Source organism: Triturus cristatus, chromosome 8 (assembly GCF_964204655.1).
Source record: "Triturus cristatus chromosome 8, aTriCri1.1, whole genome shotgun sequence".
NCBI lineage: Eukaryota > Metazoa > Chordata > Amphibia > Caudata > Salamandridae > Triturus > Triturus cristatus.
The window spans coordinates 1,647,093,086-1,647,116,733 of NC_140591.1; the positions used below are offsets into that span (position 1 = coordinate 1,647,093,086).

General features: G+C 44.6%; 1 protein-coding gene across 1 annotated transcript in view; it reads right to left on the reverse strand.

Moving 5' to 3' along the window:
- Positions 1-23,648, reverse strand: part of LOC146808487 (transient receptor potential cation channel subfamily M member 2-like) — a 1,974,138-nt gene that overhangs the window by 41,229 nt on the left and 1,909,261 nt on the right. Inside the window, exon 27 of the mRNA XM_085623577.1 lies at positions 17,951-18,029. Within this exon, the coding sequence (XP_085479703.1) occupies positions 17,951-18,029 (79 nt within the window). The remainder of the gene's footprint in view (positions 1-17,950; positions 18,030-23,648) is intronic.

A 23,648-nucleotide genomic window follows, 5' to 3' on the forward strand; every position in this document is an offset into this window, starting at 1 on the left:
TCCTTTATGGCAGAGGATATCATCATAAAATCTATAATTGAATAACAACCTCTGCCCTTAAATGTTGGAGTGAGGAAGCCATCCCTCCCTGGGGTTATCAGATCTATAGTGTGGGTCATGGCAAAGGTGTCCAGAGTTTTCATGAGGCTGTTTCCCTCCCTGTTATGCTCGAAGTGAGGCCCACTTTCTACCGGACAGGATGACCAGTCTGCATTTGCGGGAATCAGTTTGGGGCAAAGGTGGCAGTTAAAGTCACCCATGATCAAAACTGCTGGTTCCCTGCCCCTTCTCTGTTGTTTGGTCTCATGCTTTAACCTATTTTCTAGTTCCTGAGTTACTGATTCATTTCCTTCCCATGAGACTGAGTTGTAGATGTTAAATATCAGTAACCTAAGTCCCTGCCCCTGAAATTCGACTGCCTGAATTAGGTGTGACGACCATGAGGGTTCTGACCATGTGCCTTCCAGCTCTAGATTAACATACAGGGCTAGCCCACCCTTCGCTCTGCCCGATCTTCCGCCCCTTGCAGGGACAGAAAAACATTTAAAGCCTTCTAGTTGGTAGGTGGATGGGTCTAGTGCCCATGTCTCCTGCAAGGCTATGACATGGTACCCCTGGAGATTACTTATCCAGTCCACATTGTCAAATTTCCCCGCCAAACCAGCAATATTCCAGGACAGTATTTTTAGGCCTTCCCTTGGTAGTTCACTCTCCCCTTTTTCACCCTGTGTTGGTGTTATGGGATCTGCTGCCCTACTCTTGGTCCCTCCCTGACCCCCTTTGCCTGTATGTGTTTGGGTGATAACTGTCCCCTTCTCTGGGATGCTATCTAGATCCCTCCCTTCCCCATACTCTTTTACCACCCATTTAGAGGCCCTTTCCTGGGGTGATTGGGATAGTCAGTCTAGTTCTTCTAAGGATTGCAAAGGACTGAATCTGTTTGCCCACTGTGTGTAATCCTGCCCTCTCTGTCCCTCCTCTCTTGGCCAATTTCTAGCCGCTATATTTCTTGGTCTATCGGGACATGGTGTAGGGGATTTGGGGCACATCTCCTGGGGTAAAAGTGTCTTAGTGGTAGAGGGCATATTGTGCTGGTGTGATTTCTATTGTAGCCTCCTAGTATATAATTTACTAACTCCGTGTCCCTAAAGTTTGCCACGATGCAGTCTCCTGCAGCATCTTTCCTCCTGCTGCCTACCCAGTTTGTTCTTCTTACTAACAGGATCTCCCCACATTCTCCTCCTCTCAGGGGCCTGTGTATATTTAGCCACTTAATTATTTTCATTTTTAACTCTGCATGTGACTCTCTCTCCCCTGCCCTAAGACCAGGTACTCCAGTAAAAACCACCACATAAGCGGCAGCATCAGGTGGTAAATTGATACATGTTGGTACATAGTCAGTGGGGATATCTGGGGGACTGCACCCAGTTTGAGGTTTCTCTACACAGCACTGACTTTTTACAGTCCCTTCTTGTGGGAGTGTAGGAATTGTGCTCTGTGGGGTATTTTCCCGTACGGTTCCCCCCCTAGGTTAGGGTTACCCCTGTCTCCTTGAGCCATTGCCGAGGGTGTGTCATGTAGTAGCACTATGCCACAGTCCTCGTTACTCACACAGTTGTTTCTACCTCGTGCATGTTCCCCTGTCCTGATTCCTACTGCGGGGTGATTTACTATTTGATTGGTGTCAGATGTTCCCTTACTTTTCCCCTGCTTTGCTATTTCATTTATTGCTTTGTCTAGCCTGCTTATAATTGGTTTTAGTTGGTTCACTATAAATGTTTCCATACGTTTTTGGAAATCGCCCATCACTTCTTCCAAACAACCTGGTGGGAGTTGCTGCCCTGCTATTGTACCTCTAAACTCTTCAATCACTGTCTCCCCCCTGCTTTTTGTCCCCCCTATTCCCCTGCTTTGCTTCTTTTTGTTAACTCTGCTCTTCCTGCTAGCCCCTGGTTTGGGTTTCCTGTTATTTTCCATCACTATTTCGTTTACCACTTGGGCGCAAGAGATTATGTCTGTAGAATTTTCCAAATGACTCATTTCCCAAAATTTCTAGAATTTCCGGTGCGATGGGTTGTATCGGTGTGTTTGGGGTGGACAAGCTTCTCTCGGTTCGTTCTATCTCCCTGTTTACTTTTTGCAGCATCAAATCAATTGCCATGGGTTGTAACACACCTGGGGGATTATCAGACCGAGATGACTGGGTTTTACTTGTGGCAGATCGTGTTTTAGTTTTGTTAGACATACCCAAAGTTTCAACAAATTCAGTTTAAAAGGAACTATAGCACCATGAGCTCCCTACTGCCCTAGTTGTTCCAGCAATTGGTCAGATGGCCTACTTTTTATCCCTACCGTGTGTGTGAATGGGTGGCTTCCCCCCAACTCAGTGTATTCACTAGTCCTTACCAACAGGCTATTATTGGTGTTTGGAAGGAGCAATTCACTCCCTGGGGGAAGAATGTCCATACAGTTCACAGTTTGTGTCTCTTTTCTCGAATACCTTTATCGTAGACGCAAGGGGGGTGATCTAGCCCAACCTCTTCAGTCACTGATGGGCACGGATGGACCTACCCTTGTCCCAGGCTTTTCCCGGTGCTCCCGCGTACTCCCTCAAGGCCGAGGATCCTGGGTAGTGTAGTTTCTGCCCCTCCATTACGGCCGCACTCGAGGATGCTGCGGCGGCGAGGGGGACCCAGGTAAGCTTCAAAGGACACCAGGCACCAACAGGCCAGCTGTACTTTACAGCACTATGCCCCCAAAGTTTTTGCAAGGCTCCCCGCTCCACCGGGATGTTCGCGGCTTTATGAGCGCCACCAATCGCATTATGGACGTGCCCCCGGGCGGCTTTCCCCAAGCCGAGGATCCTGGGTAGTGCAGTTTCTACCCCTCCACTGCGGCCGCACTCGAAGATGCTGCGGCGGCGGCGAGGGGGACCCAGGCAAGCTTCAAGGGACACCGCACACCAGCAGGTCAGCTGTACTTTACAGCGCTATGCCCCCAAAGTTTTAGCAAGGCTAACTTCCTGCGGGACACTAGAGCGTGTCTCGCAGGATACCACAGGCTTAAACAAGTTTGTATCTGAAGAGAGGAGTCACAGCAGGTAAAGCACTGCTCAGCTTTTGCCAAAATAAAACATGCACCGAGTCACTCTATGGGTAAGGTATCTCTCTCCCTGTCACAGCCTTCGTCTCCCCGGCATCTCAACTCACGCTTCGTAGAACGAACGCACCAGGGACCAGTCGGGCGCCTCCAGCTCAAGGTAAGTCCTGGAATAAGTTCCAGCAGCTGCAGTGTAAACACTCCTCAGGCTCACCTCGCCTCGCCTCAATTTCAAGTGTAGCAACGATATATTTGGCCTCAGAGGTGCCTCCAGATACAAACAAACAGCATCCCAGGGGGAGAATTCATGCTCTTTGTCCCTCTCTCGCCTCCGCTATCAGCCGTTTATAGATTCGGAAGATAGAAATCCGAGAAATCCACAAGGTAAAAGCTGCAATGGGAGCCGCAGAACGCCAACCAAGCTCCACCATCATCAACCTCGAGGGGGGGAGGAGCAAAAACAGGGAGGAGTCTGGAGTCACAGTGGTGGAGGCTGCTGGATTGGAGGATGGGACTCTAGAAAATGCAGTCAAGAAAAGAGGGTTTGATTTTGAAGGAATATATAGACACTCAACACACAGTAGGTTTTAAAGATACTCCGCACACAGTAGCTTTTAAAGACACTCGGCACATAGTAGCTTTTGAAAAACACTCAGCACAGAGTGACTTTTAAAGACACTCAGCACACAGTGGCTTTTAAAGACACTCAGCACAGAGTGGCTTTGAAAGACACTCAGCACACATTAGCTTTTAAAGACACGCAGCACACAGTAGGTTTTAAAGATACTCCGCACACATGAGCTTTTAAAGACACTCGGCACATAGTAGCTTTTGAAGACACTTAGCACAGAGTGGCTTTGAAAGACACTCAGCACACAGTAGCTTTTAAAGACACGCAGCACAGAGTGGCTTTTAAAGACACCCAGCACACAGTGGCTTTTAAAGACACTCAGCACACAGTGGTTTTAAAGACACTCAACACACGGTAGCTTTTAAAGACACACAGCACACAGTAGCTTTTAAAGACACTTGGCAAACAGTGGCTTTTAAAGACACGCAGCACAGAGTGGCTTTTAAAGACACCCAGCACACAGTGGTTTTTAAAGACACTCAGCACAGAGTGGCTTTGAAAGACACTCAGCACACAGTAGCTTTTAAAGACACTCGGCAAACAGTGGCTTTTAAAGACACTCAGCACAGAGTGGCTTTGAAAGACACTCACCACACAGTAGGTTTTAAAGACACGCAGCACAGAGTGGCTTTTGAAGACACCCAGCACACAGTGGCTTTTAAAGACACTCAGCACACAGTGGCTTTTAAAGACACTCAGCACACAGTGGCTTTTAAAGACACTCAGCACACATTGCTTTTAAAGACACTCAGCACAGAGTAGCTTTTAAAGACACTCAGCACACAGTGCTTTTAAAGACACTCAGCACAGAGTAGCTTTTAAAGACACTCAGCACACAGTGCTTTTAAAGACACTCAGCACAGAGTAGCTTTTAAAGACACTCAGCACACCGTAGCTGCCCTCATATTTATGCCGGCTGTGATCGGACGCAAGCCTCGGAACAGCCACTACACAGGATGGGCCGCAGCACATGTAGGCCAGGAGGTCCGTTCTTTTCCACTTCAAAGCAGTTTTTAAAAATTATTAATTTAGGGTCTTCTATGTAAGACTGTGCATTAAAGAGCGGGTTAACATGGCAGTAATTAATATTGTTAGGAGTTCTCGAGAAGCACAGGCCAGGCAGCCCTTTTCAGTTACTTGGCCCTGAGCTCCACACTAACTGCTCACTTTTTTGGTATCATATGTTTTACTCAGTTGGCTGCAGTAGTAGGCTTTGCAGTGCTGTCCAGTATCCAACTACACCATCCCCCGACAGGCCACAGGGTCGAGGATCGTAGTAATCAAGACTCTTAAGGTCGGCTACTGGATGGAGTTTTCTCAATTCATCTCTGCGCTTCTAAAGATTATTTTAATTTTAGAGAAACTTTCAGCAGGCACATTTGATCAAATAGCCAGGAAGTTTACTTACTAGGCGAAGTCTTACCAGTACCTGATGGCCTTCTTTGTATGATCAGGTTATAATATTGCAGAGAGTAAGCCGGCTCCTCGAGAACAGAGCCCCACCTTTCCCATGGAGTCCCTCTCTCACCAATTTAATTCACGGCAGAGCGGCCAGGGTTCAAATTAACTGCAGCTACCGGGGCAGCTGAGCCACCCGGTTGGTGACGGAGGGCAGGCGGCCGCCGGAGATGTGAGCAGGCAACGCTGCTGGCGCCCGGCCTCCCTGATTGATTTGTTGCAATGCCTACCTCCCTCAAGTTAACTTCTGCAGCAGGAGTGACATCCAGTCAGTCTCCGCAGCACTACATTGTAGCAATAAGCACTGCAGCCTCTTAGTAGAGTGATATCTATTCCTAACAAAGGTTCAAGAAGCAATTTGCTTGATAATACAGGACATAAATATACAAATTAAACAAATAGTACATTAGTGAAAGGAAAAGAAAAGGAAAAAAGTAAAAATACCCATATGTACAAGAACAATCGCTTTAAATTTATTACAAAATCTAAAACAATTAAGATAATAACTCTCAAAGCAATATGCTAGTGTTCAAACAATATAGATCACAAACCAGACAAGTGGCAAACAAAAAAATACACGTTACAATGAGGGTACAACATATATAAAAGTGAATGTGTCCATCATAGATTTATGCCACAAAGGCGTCTTAGTACAGTGAGCCCCAAGGCTGAGAGCAGAGCGCGCACACCATGGTGCAGGCTGCCAGCTACCACTTCACAGTTTTATATAGGCAGCTCTACACTGACTTTCTTGATAGTTGAGGCGCTATGCAGAATGCGAGACTTTGCATTTCAGTGCGGTGATGCGGATCATCACACTGAAATGTGTTAGTCTAAAGCCTGATGCGTGGTACTTGGCAGGACTGGGGAGGTAGGCGTTGCAACAAATCTATCAGGGCGGCTGAGCGCCAGCAGCACTGCCTGCTCACATCACCTGCCCCCGCCGTACCCTCCGTCACTGACCGTGTGGCTCAGCTGCCCCAGTAGCTGCAGTTAATTTGACCCCCAGTTGCTCTGCTGCAAATTAAATTGGTAGGAGAGGGACTCTGTGGGAAACGTGGGGCTCTGTTCTCCAGGAGCCGGCTTACTCTCTGCACTAGCATGACCTGATAAAAGAAAGAAGGCCATCAGGTACTGGTAACACCTTGAGTCGTAAGTAAACTGCCTGGCTATTTGATCAAATGTGCCGGCTTAAAGTTTCGCTAAAATTAAAATAATCTTTAGAAGTGCAGAGATGAATTGAGAAAACTCCATCCAGTAGCCAACCTTAAGATTCTAGGTTACTACGATCCCAGAGCCTGTGGCCTGTCAGGGATGGTGTAGCTGATTTTGGGCAGCACTGCGAAGCCTACTACTGCAAACAGCTAAGTAAAACATATAATACTAAAAAAGTGAGGCGTTAGTGCGAAGCTCAGGGCCAGGTAACCGGAAAGGGTTAAAGACACTAAAAACCCTGAGGTCTGGAATAGCAAAAAAAGAAAGATGAAAAGGTGGTGTGTGAAATGAGAAACAAAAGCCCAATGCACCTAGTGAAAGGGCAATCCCTTAAGAACGTAATCACTCACTCGCCCTGGGTGACACGCCCCATCACATGGGATTTTCATCCCAAAGAAAAATCTCAGTCTCTCTGGGGGCCGCAGGCCCCTCTACGAGAGGTAGGAGCTCAAGGATGTTTATATTTTGCACTGAAGGGTGGACTAAATCCACATATGAAGAGCTGGGTGTGAGTAGGGGGTGCAGTGCTAATGAAATGATAGTGCAGTAAGAGTGTGTTAAAACTAGTTACGGGACGGCAAGGAGGAATCTCTTTAACACCGCCGTACCGATGCTAGATTAAAAATGTGAGCCCCACTAGTTCAATATAACCAATGGTGCAATGCATAAGACAATGGTCAACATGTTTCAGCCGTGGCGCCTAAATAGGCTCGGCTTTCATCAGGACCTAGTTAGCTACTGCAAAAAGGAAAGAATAGTATAAGAACTACTCAACAAAGGATACCGTGAACACCCCGAAGTTGCTTGTCGGGTGTACGTCACCTTTATACTTCAAACAACACCTAAACAAAAGACAATCAGTGTAAGAAAAAGTTGGTCACAAATGCTAAGTCATAAGAATAATAAAATATGATAACTTAAAGCAATGGCCACTCACCCGTGAAAACTGGGTGGTGAATTGACCTCCACCTGGCAACCGCTCAGGAAGGAACACCGCTCTGAAAGAAGATGTAAGACTGCTGAAAGATGGGGTACTTACATATCATGAGCGAGTGTAAAAAGGTGAACTGAACATCTAATAGCGAGGGAGACTGACAGAGTCAATGAATGCACGATATGCTTATTAGTACAAAAAATAGGTTCATCAGAATGGTCATATAGGGAAAGAACCCTGACACAACCGACCACCTGTCCTGTAAGACTGGGTAGGGTGGGTCTGTAAGTCTAAACAAAGAGCGGAAGAGCTCAAAGTATCTGAGCCTCGTATACAATGAAACCGTAACGAGTAATCAGGCATACCAGTAGAAGAATAGTAAATGGCTGCCTTCGTGAAATCATAATGTAAACTACAAAAAGAAAGGGCGGTGTGCACACAGCATCAGAGGTTGTCAAAATAGCCTACCTCTCCGTCGGGGAACCGGGCCGGAATGAGCCTGCAGCCGGAGGTCCCGCGGGGCTGGACGGAGTTAGGTAAAGAAGAAAATGTGTCATCAGGATTGGGCCAATCGGAGGGCCTGATTCACAAACACCGGACGTGGAGAGCCAATCAGTGGTGCTCTACCGCCCGGATGTCAGTCACCAAGGAAACGGGTATGCAGCTGACGGTTGGAATCAAGCTGTCAAACAAAGTGGGAATGCGCGTCACGAACAATTAAGAGAAAAGATGACAGCGCTCATTACCGAGGAGTGTGAGTTAATCAGGGGAGTTTTGTCGCTGACTCTGTGAAGCATGATGTACCCGAGTGGTGGAATCAAAGTGTGCCACTGCTACAAATGCATAGTTGAGTCCAACGCGGAGACGAGCTAGTTTAATCGACACTAGCTCCGTTAGGAAAGTAGCTCCCTGGATAAATGCTCAAATCGGGGGATGACTGTGAACTGGTGCTGTACTAAGAATGCAACACGGCGGAGCCTAGTTAAACAGGCACTAGCTCTGCCGGAAAAAGTGTGGAAAATGTTCTGATGCCATGAACCAAGGATGTCTGGAATGAACAAGACAGCAGTAGACTGTCAAGAGAGAATAAATGAAGTCAGTGTAGACTGGCAGCATAAATGTGTAAGACATGTGGCAAATATAAGGTTTCCCAACAAAACTGCTGCAAAATAGAAGGAGCAGCAATAATTCATGAAGTGTCACCTTTCGCTGATGCCCATATGAGGAGTGTGAAAGAAGGGGCCAAAGAGTAAACTGGTGACGCAAAATTTAAAGGGACAGCCATGGAATATCATCATTTAGCCCTTGAACATGCGTCTTGAGTTTGTACACCCACCTTTGCTCATGTCTAAATAGAAAAGAAGAGCAATCTGTCAGATGGGGTGGTATGAAAGGTTTGTCAAGAACGGTCCAATGTAGGTCATTGGGAACATGATTGACCGCTAGAAAATGGTTGGTAAGTTACCTAAGTAACCGGAAAGGGTTGCCTGGCCTGTGCTTCTCGAGAACTCCCAGCAACATTAATTACTGCCATGTTAACCCGCTGTTTAATGCACACTTTTACATAGAAGACCCTAAATTAACAATTTTTAAAAACTGCTTTACAGTGGGAAAGAATGAACCTCTTGGCCTACATGTGCTGCTGCCCATCCTGTGTAGTGGCTGCTCCGAGGCTTGTGTCCGATCACAGCCGGCATGAATCTGAGGGCACCTACTCTATGCTGAGTGTCTTTAAAAGCTACTCTGTTTCCCGAATGTCTTTAAAAGCTACTCTGTGCTGAGTGTCTTTAAAAGCTACTGTGTGCTGAGTGTCTTTAAAAGCTACTATGTGCTGAGTGTCTTTATAAGCTACTGTGTGCCGAGTGTCTTTAAAAGCTACTTTGTGCCGAGTGTCTTTAAAAGCCAATGTGTGCTGAGTGTTTTTAAAAGCTACTGTGTGCTGAGTGTCTTTAAAAGCTACTCTGTGCCGAGTGTCTTTAAAAGATACTGTGTGCTGAGTGTCTTTAAAAGCTACTCTGTGCTGAGTGTCTCCAGAAGCTACTCTGTGCTGAGTGTCTTCAAAAGCTACTGTTTGCTGAGTGTTTTTAAAAGCTACTGTGTGCTGAGTGTCTTTAAAAGCTACTCTGTGCGGAGTGTCTTTAAAAGATACTGTGTGCTGAGAGTCTTTAAAAGCCACTGTGTGCTGAGTGTCTTTAAAAGCAACTGTGTGCTGAGTGTCTTTAAAAGCCACTCTGTGCTGAGAGTCTGTAAAAGCTACTCTGTGCTGTGTCTTTAAAAGCTACTGTGTGCTGAGTGTCTTTAAATGTCACTCTGTGCTGAGTGTCTTTAAAAGCGACTGTGTGCTGAGTGTCTTTAAAAACAACTGTGTGCTGAGTGTCTTTAATAGCCACTGTGTCCTGTGTCTTCAAAAGCTACTGTGTGCTGAGTGTCTTCAAAAGCTACTTAGTGCTGAGAGTCTTTAAAAGCTACTCTGTGCTCAGTGTCTTTAAAAGCACTGTGTGCTGAGTGTTTTTCAAAGCTACTGTGTGCTGAGTGTCTTTAAAAGCTACTCTGTGCTGAGTGTCTTTAAAAGCTACTCTGTGCTGAGTGTCTTTAAAAGCTACTCTGTGCTGAGAGACTTTAAAAGCTATTCTGTGCTGAGTGTCTTTAAAAGCTACTGTGTGCTGAGTGTCTTTAAATGTCACTCTGTGCTGTGTGTCTTTAAAAGCTACTGTGTGCTGAGTGTCTTTAAAAACAACTGTGTGCTGAGTGTCTTTAAAAGCCACTGTGTCCTGTGTCTTCAAAAGCTACTGTGTGCTGAGTGTCTTCAAAAGCTACTTAGTGCTGAGAGTCTTTAAAAGCTACTCTGTGCTCAGTATCTTTAAAAGCCACTGTGTTCTGAGAGTATTTAAAAGCCACAGGCACGGCTCTCAGGCCAAAGCGGTGTCACGCACTGCATAGGCTCCTTGCTCTCACTGTGCTATGACTTCTCCCTCTGGTGCAAACTTCCAACACCTGTCTGCAGCCAGGGATCGTGACAGACACTCAGCAACCCAGCCATCGGCAGCAGCTAGGCTCTATTTTACTACCTGCAACTCCAATGACTCAGACACACTTAGTAAGTGTAAAAAATTAAACCATTTAACCCTGCTACATTGATATAAATGTTTAGGTTAATGTCGAAGTTTTCGTGTACAGTCAGTTGGCTCACGATAATTTACTTGCACAAAGAGTTAATCCCTGCTGGAAGCTCGGAATGTTACTGTGTACACTGAGCCACGCTGCATATTCGCAAACTGTATTTTATGAGGTTGGATGATACCTGTGAGTTACTTTTCTATCAGAGATCGTTGTTAGTTACTTGTGGAACTTTTACTTTTGTATAAATGACATGGGTTTTCAGGCAACAATAAAAATGTCAAGATAACTCTAGTGAATTATGATTTTTTCGGCCGAGATCAGTGTTTACTTTAGTGGCAGTTTTCGCTAATAAAGTAGCGCTTAGGGTTAATATGCCAGTTCACACTGATTTCTGATCTGGGCCATATTAAACAGAAAAAGGGATGGCAGGCTGCAACACTGTTCAAAAACCCTTTTCACATGTGTGATTTATGTACATAGAAACTGGACACTGAACATACAAAATGTCAACCCTGATTAAGAAGAGGAGATTTTTACCATTACGTTGATGCCACTTCCAACTTCATACATTTTACGTGCTTGTACATTTATTAGCCCCAGCCTTATATGAGTGTTTCCAGGGTAGAAATGCATGTGAAGGGTATTGATCAGATGTTCACACACAAACACTTTAGCTCTTTACTTGGCCTTAATTCCTTAGTTTTACTTGTGATTAGGTGTCACTCAGTATCACATATTTAGTAGTAGAATGTCAAAAGTACACTGAAACCATGAAAATGTCGCGAATCAGCAATCTGAAAACCTGGCAGCTATGCTTCACTCTTCTGAGGCTTGCCCAGGGCTGTGCCGTATGCCGGCTGGCCGACTGTCGAGTCCCGAAATCAGCGAACTGTTGCCCTTCCATTTCTGGGGCTTTGCACCAGTTTTCAGATGTTCTTACAGTATCTCATTGCTCAAATGGTTTTAATTTCTGATATTTATGTTTTCCTTATTAATAATAATAATAATCAAGCTTGTAAAGCGCATGGTTACACAAGCTAGTGTGTCCCCGCGCTATGGCATAGTTACCTCATAGGGAGCAAAGGTAGGACACCGCATCACCCCTCAGAGCCTGACTCCAGAAGAGCCAGGTCTTCAGCTTCTTCCTAAAGAGTAACTCCGATGGATCACTCCGCAAAGAGAGAGGAAGTGCATTCCAGCGCTTCGAGGCCAGATAGCTGAAGGAGCGAGCTCCCATTCGTGCTTTTCTTGCTCTGGGGATTATGACCTTGTCCTCTGTGCTTCATTTTGCTGGCGAGAAAGTGTCACTCAGTTGTTGAAATGTCACTCAAAATGACACTGAAATTATGAAAATGTCACACATGGCAATCTGAAACCTTGGCAGCTCTGAGTCACTATGGGTTACTGATGCATGTTGTCTTGAAGAGGAATACTCTGGAACCTTTGGGTATTCCTTTAATTATATGAAAGTGCTTGTGAATTGAACATTGTAATGGAGCTATTCTTTTATTTCAGGGTGAGCCACTGTATTTACTGTTAAGGGAAAATGTGTGTGCCCTGCATACTTTCTCCTTAACACCAGCACAACCATCTTTGATGCAGGAAATCCACCTATTTAGTCTAATGGATAGAAACAATATTTCCTAAATTCCATAGACACAATCAAAGATGAGGAGCTTTCACAAGTACAAAAAAGAAGATTCTTCTGCATTAATTGGATGTTCAAGGCTCTTGTGTATAATTCTATGGAAAAGATGCCCCGTACGTCTAGTAACTCTGAGGTATTTTGGATGCTCTGAAGGATTTAGACAGATATTACTCTACATCAGCTTCCATAGCAATTAACAGGCACAATGTTTTCAAGAGAGAGGAGAATAAACTGGAACCTATTGAAGAGTATATTTCTGCTCTAAGAGAACTGGCACTAACCTGTAGGTTTGGTGCCTTACACAACGAGGCCAAGCAATAATGCATGTCAACAATGAGCATGCTCAGGAGAGACTATGGATTTATGGAGAAGCTTGCCCCAGTGATGTGATTTCGGTAGTTAAAAAGGCTGAAATCTGTAATAAGTGTGCCAAAGCAGCTGTAGTAAATTCTAAAGATGAGCAGAAGGAGGTTGTACGCAAAGTCAAACAAAAGAAAAAGAAGGAAACCTTAAGTTAGAATGAAAATAGCAAGTACTCTTCCAAGCAACAAGAAAAGAAATGCTATGGTGTGGTAGTAAGGACCACAAAGCCTATTATAGGAAATGCCCTGCACACAATGAAAGGTGTAGAGAGTGTGGCACTATTGGACACTTCCCTAAAGTCTGTAGGAAGAGTAAATTTAGCTGAAACGTAGGTGTTGTTAAAGGTTATTCTGGATCAGATTCAGAGTCTGAATCAGATAAATCAAGTGAAGAATGTATTCATAATAAGAATGAGTGTGTTTTGGAAACTAAGAAAGCTCTGGAGAACGAGAGTGTGAATCACCTTTCCAAACAATCTAGGAACAAGCCTGTCTGCTGAATTAGGATTGGTGCGGTGGATACTTCTAGATACAGATTGTGGGGCACCATACTCCATGGTGGACTCTAGGGTGTGGGATGAAAAACGTGCTTGTGTGTTTGAAAATTCATTCAGCCCTTCAGATGTCACCCCGGAGGTTTCATTAGGGAACCAATACCAATGGTAGGTTACAGGAGACTGACCTTTGAATTCAAAGGAAGAAGAGCCATCAGTAACCTTTATGTGGCGGAAGAGGATCCACCCGTATTAGGGTGGGTCGACCAGACAGCATTGAACATGATCTTAGATTCAAACAACCAGGAACAAGTATTGGTTACTAGCAGTGTAGACAGTGTTGAGTTTAGAAATACTTTTCAAGGGGAATTTTCAAGAAAAATTGGTACATTGAAGGATACATGCATAAGATAGTGCTGAAAGAAGATGCAATTCTCAAAGTGCATAAGTTCAGGGAAATCTCTTGGGTACTAAGAAAGGAAGTGAATCAAGAAATTGAAAGGTTGCTAAGGGAGTGAATAATCAAACTAGTGGACACTGCTTAGTGGATTGGTCTGATAGTTGTTTCAAGATGTGCTAACGGTAAGATTCGCTTGCATGTGGAATGCGTACATGAGGAATTTGAACAACAGTCTAGTGGTGGAAATGTTACAGCCTTTGTGATACTGTTAATGTTTCTATTATGTGCGTATGTCGTTCGGACTAGCTTTGGCGGCAGCCGTTTTTCAAAAGTTATGCACATATTATTGAAGGACAGTATAGGTGCCATATTTTTCCAAGATGACTTCTTACTCATGGGCAAGAGTAAGGAGCTGCGTGACGCCACGGTGAAGTTTTACAGATCTTGCAGGGTAGTGGGTTAAGAGCGGAGTTTTCAAAATGTTAATTCAAAGTACGGCTGATGAGATAAAACTGAAGGAAGAATAATTTACTGCTGTCAGCGATGGCCCACTCCCACTTCTAAGATTCTTAAAAAATAAGGTGCAATTTAGTCGGTCAAGTGAATTACGACCGATTTTGAATGTATCAAAAATGTGTTATGGCAATAAATGTAAATGGATTCGACCACAGTCGCTAGTAACAGAGGTACAGGAGCAGTGCTCAGTCAGACAGGCATGAAGGGCAATGAGTTCATGGTGGCATTTGCTTCTAGGGCATTAGCACTCTCCCAAGAACAACTCTCTGTAATTGAGAAATAAACTCTGGCAATGCTTCAGGAACTCTGTGTGGGGTTATGAGGTCGAAATTAGGCGTGATGACAAAATATTATTGAAAGTTTTGACCCCTGAGGGGTTGCTAAATGCTACTCCCAGAATTGCAAGAATGTCTGTGAGGTTTTAGATTATTGGTATAAATTGTGTTATTTTCCGGTACTAGGAACAAGGTAGCTGATTGTTTATTGCCCTTGGTAGACATTTCAATGAGAATTACGTTTTTGGGGCGTCCTGAGGATTGTTTCACTCTATGAAGCTAGCTTTCTATGATGTGGGCCAATGTAAGAGCACACCATGCAAAAACCCCAGATGACCCTTATTTGGTTTACAGGGCTTACTTTAACAGTCCCAAGTGCTCTATTAGTAGTAGTGAGGTCGAGCAGCTTGCTGTGGGCCAATGTAAGAGCACACCGTGCAAAAACTCCCGATGACCCTTATTCGGTTTACAGGGCTTACTTTAATAGTCTCAAGTGCTCTATTAGTAGTAGTGAGGTCGAGCAGCTTGCTGTGGGCCAATGTAAGAGCACACCATGCAAAAACTCCCGATGACCCTTATTTGGTTTACAGGGCTTACTTTAACAGTCCCAAGTGCTCTATTAGTAGTAGTGAGGTCGAGCAGCTTGCTGTGGGCCAATGTAAGAGCACACCGTGCAAAAACTCCCGATGACCCTTATTCGGTTTACAGGGCTTACTTTAATAGTCTCAAGTGCTCTATTAGTAGTAGTGAGGTCGAGCAGCTTGCTGTGGGCCAATGGAAGAGCACACCATGCAAACACCCCAGATGACCCTTATTTGGTTTACAGGGCTTACTTTAACAGTCCCAAGTGCTCTATTAGTAGTAGTGAGGTCGAGCAGCTTGCTGTGGGCCAATGTAAGAGCACACCATGCAAAAACTCCCGATGACCCTTATTCGGTTTACAGGGCTTACTTTAATAGTCTCAAGTGCTCTATTAGTAGTAGTGAGGTCGAGCAGCTTGCTGTGGGCCAATGTAAGAGCACACCATGCAAAAACCCCAGATGACCCTTATTTGGTTTACAGGGCTTACTTTAACAGTCCCAAGTGCTCTATTAGTAGTAGTGAGGTCGAGCAGCTTGCTGTGGGCCAATGTAAGAGCACACCATGCAAAAACTCCCGATGACCCTTATTTGGTTTACAGGGCTTACTTTAACAGTCCCAAGTGCTCTATTAGTAGTAGTGAGGTCGAGCAGCTTGCTGTGGGCCAATGGAAGAGCACACCATGCAAACACCCCAGATGACCCTTATTTGGTTTACAGGGCTTACTTTAACAGTCCCAAGTGCTCTATTAGTAGTAGTGAGGTCGAGCAGCTTGCGCTTATCAGAGGGACGTCTTAAGCATTCGCTGGACACACCAAATCAATATATGGTACACACACTCAAAAAGAAGGCTGAGAGCAATTCATGAAAATAACACATTTCTATATATTTTTAGACACAAAGGTCACTGATAGCAGGTAAGTACCTTCGGAGTTATAAATCTGACAAGAAAACAGTAAAAATGCACACATAATGGTTTTTGAGGCAAGAGCCTTGAACACGGTAGTGTTATCCTATGGGAGGAAAGACATATACTGCAAACAGGAACTAGTAGTCGGAGTTCAGGGGGAAGCTTTGGTACTCAAGGTGCTAGGGGTCCAAGATCCAAAGAACCATCAGCGCTTTAGTTTACTTGCCTGGCGTGTGCTGGTGCATAGGTGCTGGTTTGGGCTGGCAGCCTCGAACGCTACACAGGTAGAAAGCATTGGGCACCTGTGAACACAGGTTGCAGGGGGGACTTGGGGACAAGCCCGGCAGAACCAACAGGAGGGGTCCTCTTGTGAGGACCTTTAGGGCAAGGGGGTGCAGTCAGCCAGCATGAACCCGGGCTAGGAGGTCAGAAAGTCTCAATATTAATTTATACATTGCTGGCATTTCTGTTTTGTGTATTGCTCACCCATTTTACGCCCTTCCACATATTTCCCCTCTAACAGCCGGATTAGCCGGATTATGCCATAAGATCTTTACCTAAAAGAGGCTGATTCTATTCACTCCTGCTAAATGTTCCCAACATTGGATGCTCTGTTCCTTAGACAAGTTTCCATGTTCAACCTGCTCTTGAGCTGGAGTGGGAAACAAGCTCATGGACAGAAGAGGGCGCATCCCCTGAGAACAAGGCAGACCAGACATGCCCCATGCATGTGTCTCTTAACGAAGATTAAAATGTCCAAACCCTCCCTGAGCCCTAAGACTCGTACTTCCTTGAAAGGCGCACAAAGCTGCAGCTCTACGGCCTTGAACCCCATTTGATTTCTCCTAACATTATTACAGTAGGGTCTGGAGCAGGGATCATGCTTCATGGGGCTAGAACCCAGGGCACTGAACAACATTGTAAAAGTGACAATGACCAGGCTTTGTCATCAAGTGACCACCTGCACTCAACCACAGAGGAGGTCATTTTCTTGTCTGAAATTCTAGCTTCCTCCATGATAAATGCAGCTCTGGACTTTGCAGCCTGGTTACATTGAAATGCCTGTGTTCGACAGAGCTTTTCCTCTTTCCCCTCAATGTTGCTCTCAACTTAACAGCAAATTCCCATGCCACAGAGGCGGCATACTAGAAGTAGGACTCCACAGGTTGCAACCCTCAATAATATTGTGTACGATCTGCATAATTAATGCACAGGGCACAGCAGGTCCCAATTTACATGGGTACAAAGAGTATGATGGCAGAGAAAGACCGCCCAGAACATGTTTGCCAATTTCCATCTCTAGTGGAGTACTGAGACGGTTCAATGCTTCGGATTCACTCCTTTCTGATCTAACGCTTGGTTTACAAAAGCAGTCCATTACATGCGACTTTTATAAACCAATAGGCACGTGAGGGCGTGGCCAAAAGATTTCAAACATGGCCAGCTGATGTCCAAAGAAGTATTAGACTGCAACAACCATCCTAAGCCAGAAAAATCGATCCAGAAAGCACCTCATCTGCCCACAAATCACGGATCTCGTTACAAGATCACAAAGGACAGTGAGGCCTTCTGATAAGCGGCATGGGAGCACGGCGGGTGTGGAGGAGTGGCAGCTGGGCATTTTTAAAGGGCTGTGCTCTAGAGGATGAACACTGCGGGTGAGATATTGAATCCTTGATATTCATCCATTCATTCGCCCCATCTGGCGGCCACAGGCTGGCACAGCTGGCCTTATCCATGCTTTTCAAGGCATGGAACGCCATGAATGCCCAAGCTGCAAACTTTTCAAAGCAGAGTAGCTGATGAGAAACAACTTTATGATTCACCAAAGGTATGCCGGTTAAAGGCCGCCAGGAAAACTCACATGGGTTTAGCTAAAGCTTAGAAAGGGAGTGATTTTATCATGGCTGGCTTCACCATTCAATGCTCTGATTGAACAAAACCATCTAAACACAATCTAGTCGTTTGTCATTCTTTTTCATATATGGTTTATTCACCTGTTTAATTACAACCATTGATATGTTTTCATGTAGCCTGCACTAGATGAGGGAATTATACATGTGTGGGTTAAAGCATGAGAAGAGGTTTTGGAACCCTCTAATAATAAAACAATCCTGTAGTCTCACATGATGAATCGTTACCCTATATGCACCATCCTAAATATGGCCTGGGAGGTTCATGGGATATTCTCTGTGACATCCTGGGTCGAGTCGGTAAATGGGTGTCAGCCGGCAACCTTCTGTATGTCTCAAACTGGGATAAATCTTAGCGTGAACATGAATCAAAGTTACCCCACTTCCCGAACTTACCCATAACAGGAGCCTTCTCTTCGGATGCCAATCCCTTCTCTGTCAAGGACTTCATGATCCAGTCCAGGGCACCGAACACCTGCATCAAAAGTCATTCCATTGAATTATTTTGTAGCTTACATGATGGACAAAGAAGAACATCCATGAATCAGGCAACAGTTCGAGACAGAGCACAATTTTAAGGGGACCAATGAGCACCAAGATACATTAATGAGATAGGGAATGAAAATCCGATAAGCAGGACTGGCCACAAAGCGTCTTATAAATTGAGACATTGTGTACATGTGCATTCATTTTTACAGTTTACGTATTGTAAAGTTAAATACTCTGCTGTGTAGCACAGTCGTGACTCCAATGTGCAAGGACTTAAAGAAATAGACTCTAGACCCACACTGATAAACTGTGGAGTGTAGGAGAAGCACCCACCCCATCCCTGCTGGTTGTTAGTGCACTGCAGCAGCTAACAGTGGATCTTTGGGAAATAAATGCAAGACATGTAGCCTGGTTTTACTAGGTCAGCAAAACCAAAATAGGTTTGTAGTTCTGTAGCTGCTTTTCTTAATATTAGCTCCTTTACTTTTAACTTACAATGAAAGTTTTCTGCTGTGACTTGAGTATAACTCAATCTACTCAACACAGTTGGTTCTGTACACTCACTATCCAGCTCCTGTTGTTTCTTTTAAATACATAATTTTGTAGTTGTTGCAAAAAGTAAACATATAGAGGCCTATTCCCAAACTGCATTTTGTAGTATGTTTAGTAGTGCTACTGTAGTACGGGGGGATCATCACACGTGTTAGTTTACTACTTAGTAGTAAATATCGAAGGGACCGGGGAGTGGTTAAAAGATGGTGTGTACTCACTACAAAATAGGTGGGACTTAAGGAGTGATTCAGGTGGCTGGGGGAGGTTAAGGAGAGGGTTTAGGGAGAGATGTGCACCCACCCACCCACAAAAGAATAAGCCCATTGATATTCACAAACTGCACTCATAAGGTTACTACAGCTAAAAAGAGAACCAAAACAGTTTTAAATTAATCCAGCTTAGCGCTGAAGTCATTCCAACACCACACATGACCAACCACTGGTACTGCAGCCCCCAAACCACATAGAAAATAATGAAGGTAGAGACTTAAAGTAAATCCCTAGGAAAGTATGTTAAATTATTTAAAATAGTTACAAATATAAATAAATGTAATTCACTGTCAAACAATATATACAACAATACATACCTTATTTTGAAATTAAAAACAGTAGTAAGTCCGAAACCACTTGTGGCCAACCACTGTTGCTGCAGCACCCAACCATAGAATATACCGGTGGGAGGCTCTATGGAAATGCCTGTTTGTATATGCTCAGCTTGAGTTTTTTATAGGGGTGGGCGGAATTGGCGAAATTCACTTTCGCAAACTATCACAAATATGTTAAAAATCTCTGCAAACACGCGGAAATATCGCAAAGACGCAGAAGTTTTTTCCCGCCCGTTTGTGGTATTTTGTGCGTGATCGCGGCTCGCCAACTTACCCATGCAGTTGCTCATGGGCGCGGCCATCTTGTTTTCACTTGTCCCGCCCGCTCGCGTTCGATATGATGTGCCCGCGTCCTCGCGCTCTCGCTCGCGGTGGAGAATGACGTGTTCGAGATCTCAATCAACTAATACTCTCGCGGTGCATGATCGCGAGAAGAAAGACGTGATCGCACGACGAATTACGTGATCATGCGACAAATGACGTTAATGCGGGAGCGAACTGTCGCGAGACATCGCAAATGGTTACCAACAATCCAACATCTCGTGGAGAACGCGACCGGATCGGGAAAACTTTTCGGCGAACGTGGGGATTCAGGTAAGGCGAACGCACGCACGCGAGAATGTATTTTTTTACAGCGCGAGCAAGAAAAAAAATTCCGGTAAGATGCATATTGCGGACATTTTGACATTTGCGCACTCTCCGCGGAACACGAAAATGCCAAATTATCTCAATTTCCGCGAGCAGAACGAAATTTTCCCCCAGGCCTAGTTTTTGACTGATTCTGATGGTTTTTCGACTGAGAGTGCACTGAGGCCTCCTAAACAGACAGCAGTGCCAGTCTCCTGACCTTAAAATGTATATCATTGATTGGGGTATACCCAATTGGTATAAGCTAACTGACTTGTAAGTCCCTAATATGTGGTACCAAGGCTACCCAGGGCCTGTAAGTTGAAGGGTCACCTCAGGGACTGGAGCACTGGCTGTGCCACCCTGAGTGCCACAAGGAAACCTTTACTCGGGGTCTCCCACTGCAGACTTGGAGGGCAGTTTTAAACTGCTTAGTCGTCTTTTCCATTTGAAGTAATGGCAAAGCCCAGTCCTTCCTTTTTCATATATGTAAGTTACCCTAAGGTTGACATGTCAAGCCCTTAGACAGAGTGTAGTATATACAAAAATGGAACAGGTACTTTTTACATATTCCAACAGTAAAAACCTGAACTTGTCTTTTTAACTGAGGTAAAGGCTAGCAGTCCCATAGGTGACTGCAGAGTTACAGCCCTCAGCCAAGCTCACTTCTGACTAGGACTATTAAAGTCAGTACTATAAGGTATCTAACAACTTGTTATTTTAAGTCTGACTTGATGCCCAAGTCGAAATTAATTAAACTTGTTGCTGTGTGCAACTTTTAAAAAGTTGCCCATTTGTTGCCTAAAGTCTACTGTGTCTCTTTACGGTTGCCCATGGGGGTCTGTCCCTGAGACAGCTTTCTGCCCTCATGGGGAGGCGTGCAAATGACTCTCAGAAAAGGACACAATAGAAGCGTGTTTTGGGGAGAGTGAAAAAAGTTGTGCCAAGGAACGTATTCAATTAGATATTACTCGTTGACTCTGGTGTTGTGTCACTATTAGAGTTCATATATAACCTGGGAGGTGGGAGCTGTAACGGGTGGCAGCTCCATGTGCATCTGGTCTCATACGCATTTCTAGTTTGTAAGTCCACATACCATCAATGGTACGGATATGGACTTAAGTGGACTTTAAGTTCAACTAATTTGATTGGTATTTACAGATCTAGGTTCGCTGATCTTGTAAATTCAATTGTGAATGTTATCAAAACCTAATATTTCTGCTGGTTTAAAGATGTGATGTGTTTGACTTGTGCAGGAAATTGTTTGAAGGCCCTGCCCATCTGACAAGAATGTTCTTCAATCTCTCTAATGATTAATGATTTTTAATGATTTAAAGTTTTTCTCTGGTGAAGAATGAACTCCTCATGGTGGTCTTACACTGAAGCAGTACAGATTATGAAGATATCTGGTCACAATATTTCCTCACCTGGTAGGTCTTCACTAGATGAAAGGGTGACTTCACTACAAGAGCTGCAGCGTTACAAGTTACTTACCTTTGCTAACTCCTTCTCTGGTATAAACTCTCTCAACCCATTGATTCTGTATTTTACATTATTCCCCGAGTGTCAGACTGAAACTAGAAAATCTTTAGCAAAACCTCTGAGTGCCAGTAGGTTTCTTCAACCAGCTCTATGTCAGCGTGGTTCACACAGGAAGGGATGTGCCTGCACACTGACATTGGTTTCTTTATGTAACATTTCCATGCCTTGAGCACAGAACCCTATTAGACATTGGTCCAGTGTGCAGACACCAAGGACCTATGGGGACCGTCAAGGCAGAAAAAAAACATTCACAGAAGCAGGGAGTATGGGAGGATCGGTAAGGAATCTTGTTCATCAGAGAGTGCCTTCTGGCCTCAGTTTTCTTACCTTACAATAGATACACAAGCAATACCTCTGAGGTGGAGGGTCTGAACTTTACCTTTTCAGGAGATTTTCTCCAAAAATTCTTTTAAGTCCGATGGTAAGTTGGGACAGGACCCAATCTACCTCGAGTAGCCGAACTGAGCTTCATTGAGGGTGGTCCTAACATTTGATTTTGCCTAGGTCTCCCACAACCAGATAACAGTGGTTGATACTTTGATCTTTTAGCCATTATTTTTTACTTAAAACTTGAAACATTCATACATCTGTTTCTACTGATTGGATGTATTTCATTTCGGTGTCATTTTATTTATTGAAATGCATCCTATTTTTCTAAATTGGTTTGGGACCTCTCTTTTGGTATGCTTTCACTTTAAATACTTAACACAGAGCCTCTAAATTAAGCCTAACTGATTTTGTGCCAGGCTACCAGAGGGTTAAGCAGAGGTTAATTTAATGAATTTTGTGGTGTAATGACCAGACAGATGTTACCAGGGGCCTCTGCTTATCTTGCTTTCAAGATAGCAGAATCAAGTGGCCACCTGGCAGAGCTCTAGGCACCTCCCTGAAGGAGTGACTGGACATGGGGGTGGTCACTCCCCTGTTCTTTGTGTGGTTTTGTGCCAGAGCGGTAGCCAAGTGCTCTTGTACTGGGGCAAACTGGTTACTGCAAGGAGGGCACAAAATGTGCCCTTAAAAGCACTGTGGCAGTGCCCAGAAGCACCCCACCCTAGCCCGGAGACACCTATTTCTATAGAAGAGGTGGCTACACCTCTCCTCTACAGGAAATCATTTGTTCTGCCTTCCCCTGCCCGAGTTAGTCTCAGCAGCAGGAGAGCAGAATCGTGTCTGGGGTCAGCAGAACCTCTGGCTCTCATGTAGACCCTGCAAGGCTACACAGGTAGATATGGGGGCTCCTCTAAGGAGCTCCCCAGTGCATTGTATCAGGCAACTGACTCTGGAATCGGTGTAGTTGCACGATTCCAGCATGTTTGACACCAAACATTACTAGGTTTGGGGAAGTCATTATGTAGATGGACAACTTGTTTTGACCAGTGTCCACTACATACCTTAAGATGGCTTCTGCGCACTTACAAAGCTCAATGAATAGAGTCCAGGGTTTGTGGGGTACCTCTGCTCATGCAGGGCACCAACACACTTATTTATTTATTCATTTGTAGAGCGCATGGTTGCACCATCAGTGTGTCCCCGTGCTGAGACAAAAGCTCTGAGGAGAAGCGGTTGCCATCCGCATGTCTTACTGCGTTGTACAGTCTATCTGACACTTTACCTTATTCAGTTTGCACGAACAGCCACATTTTTAGCTGTTTACGAAATCTACTTTCGCAAGGCTCTATTCTTCGATCCATTGATAAGTTGTTCCACATTTTAGCTGCATGGTACCTGAATGAGCGTGCTCCCATTCTTGCTCTAAATATTTTAGGCACAGTCACCAGTGCCTTCCCCATTGATATTAAACTCCGTCCCGGGGTGTATTGGGTTATTAACGGTTGAAGGTACCTTGGGCCTTTCTTTGATAGAATACGGCGACAGTGGCACATTGCCTTGAACGCGACTCTCTTTTCGACAGGCAGCGACTGTAATGCTGTCAGGGCCTTCTTCATGTTCGCTCTTCTCGGAAAGCCAAGTACCAGATGAGCCGCCGCATTCCTCACCCTCTGTAGTTTGGATTGTCCCTTTTTTGTAGCACCAAGATATAGTACATTCCCATAATCCAATTGGGAAGGTATTACAGCATGTACTATGGTTTTCCGGGCATTAGGTGGTAATAGATCCAGGACTTTCCTCTGGATTTTCATGGTCCCGTAGCATTTACTTGCTACCTTCCGAATCTGACTTTCAAATTTCAACTCAGAATCAAGCCAGATTCCGAGGTTTTTCACTTCTGCTTTTGGGCTAGGCAGTTGGCCTAATATTTCAGGCCACCACGCAAATGAC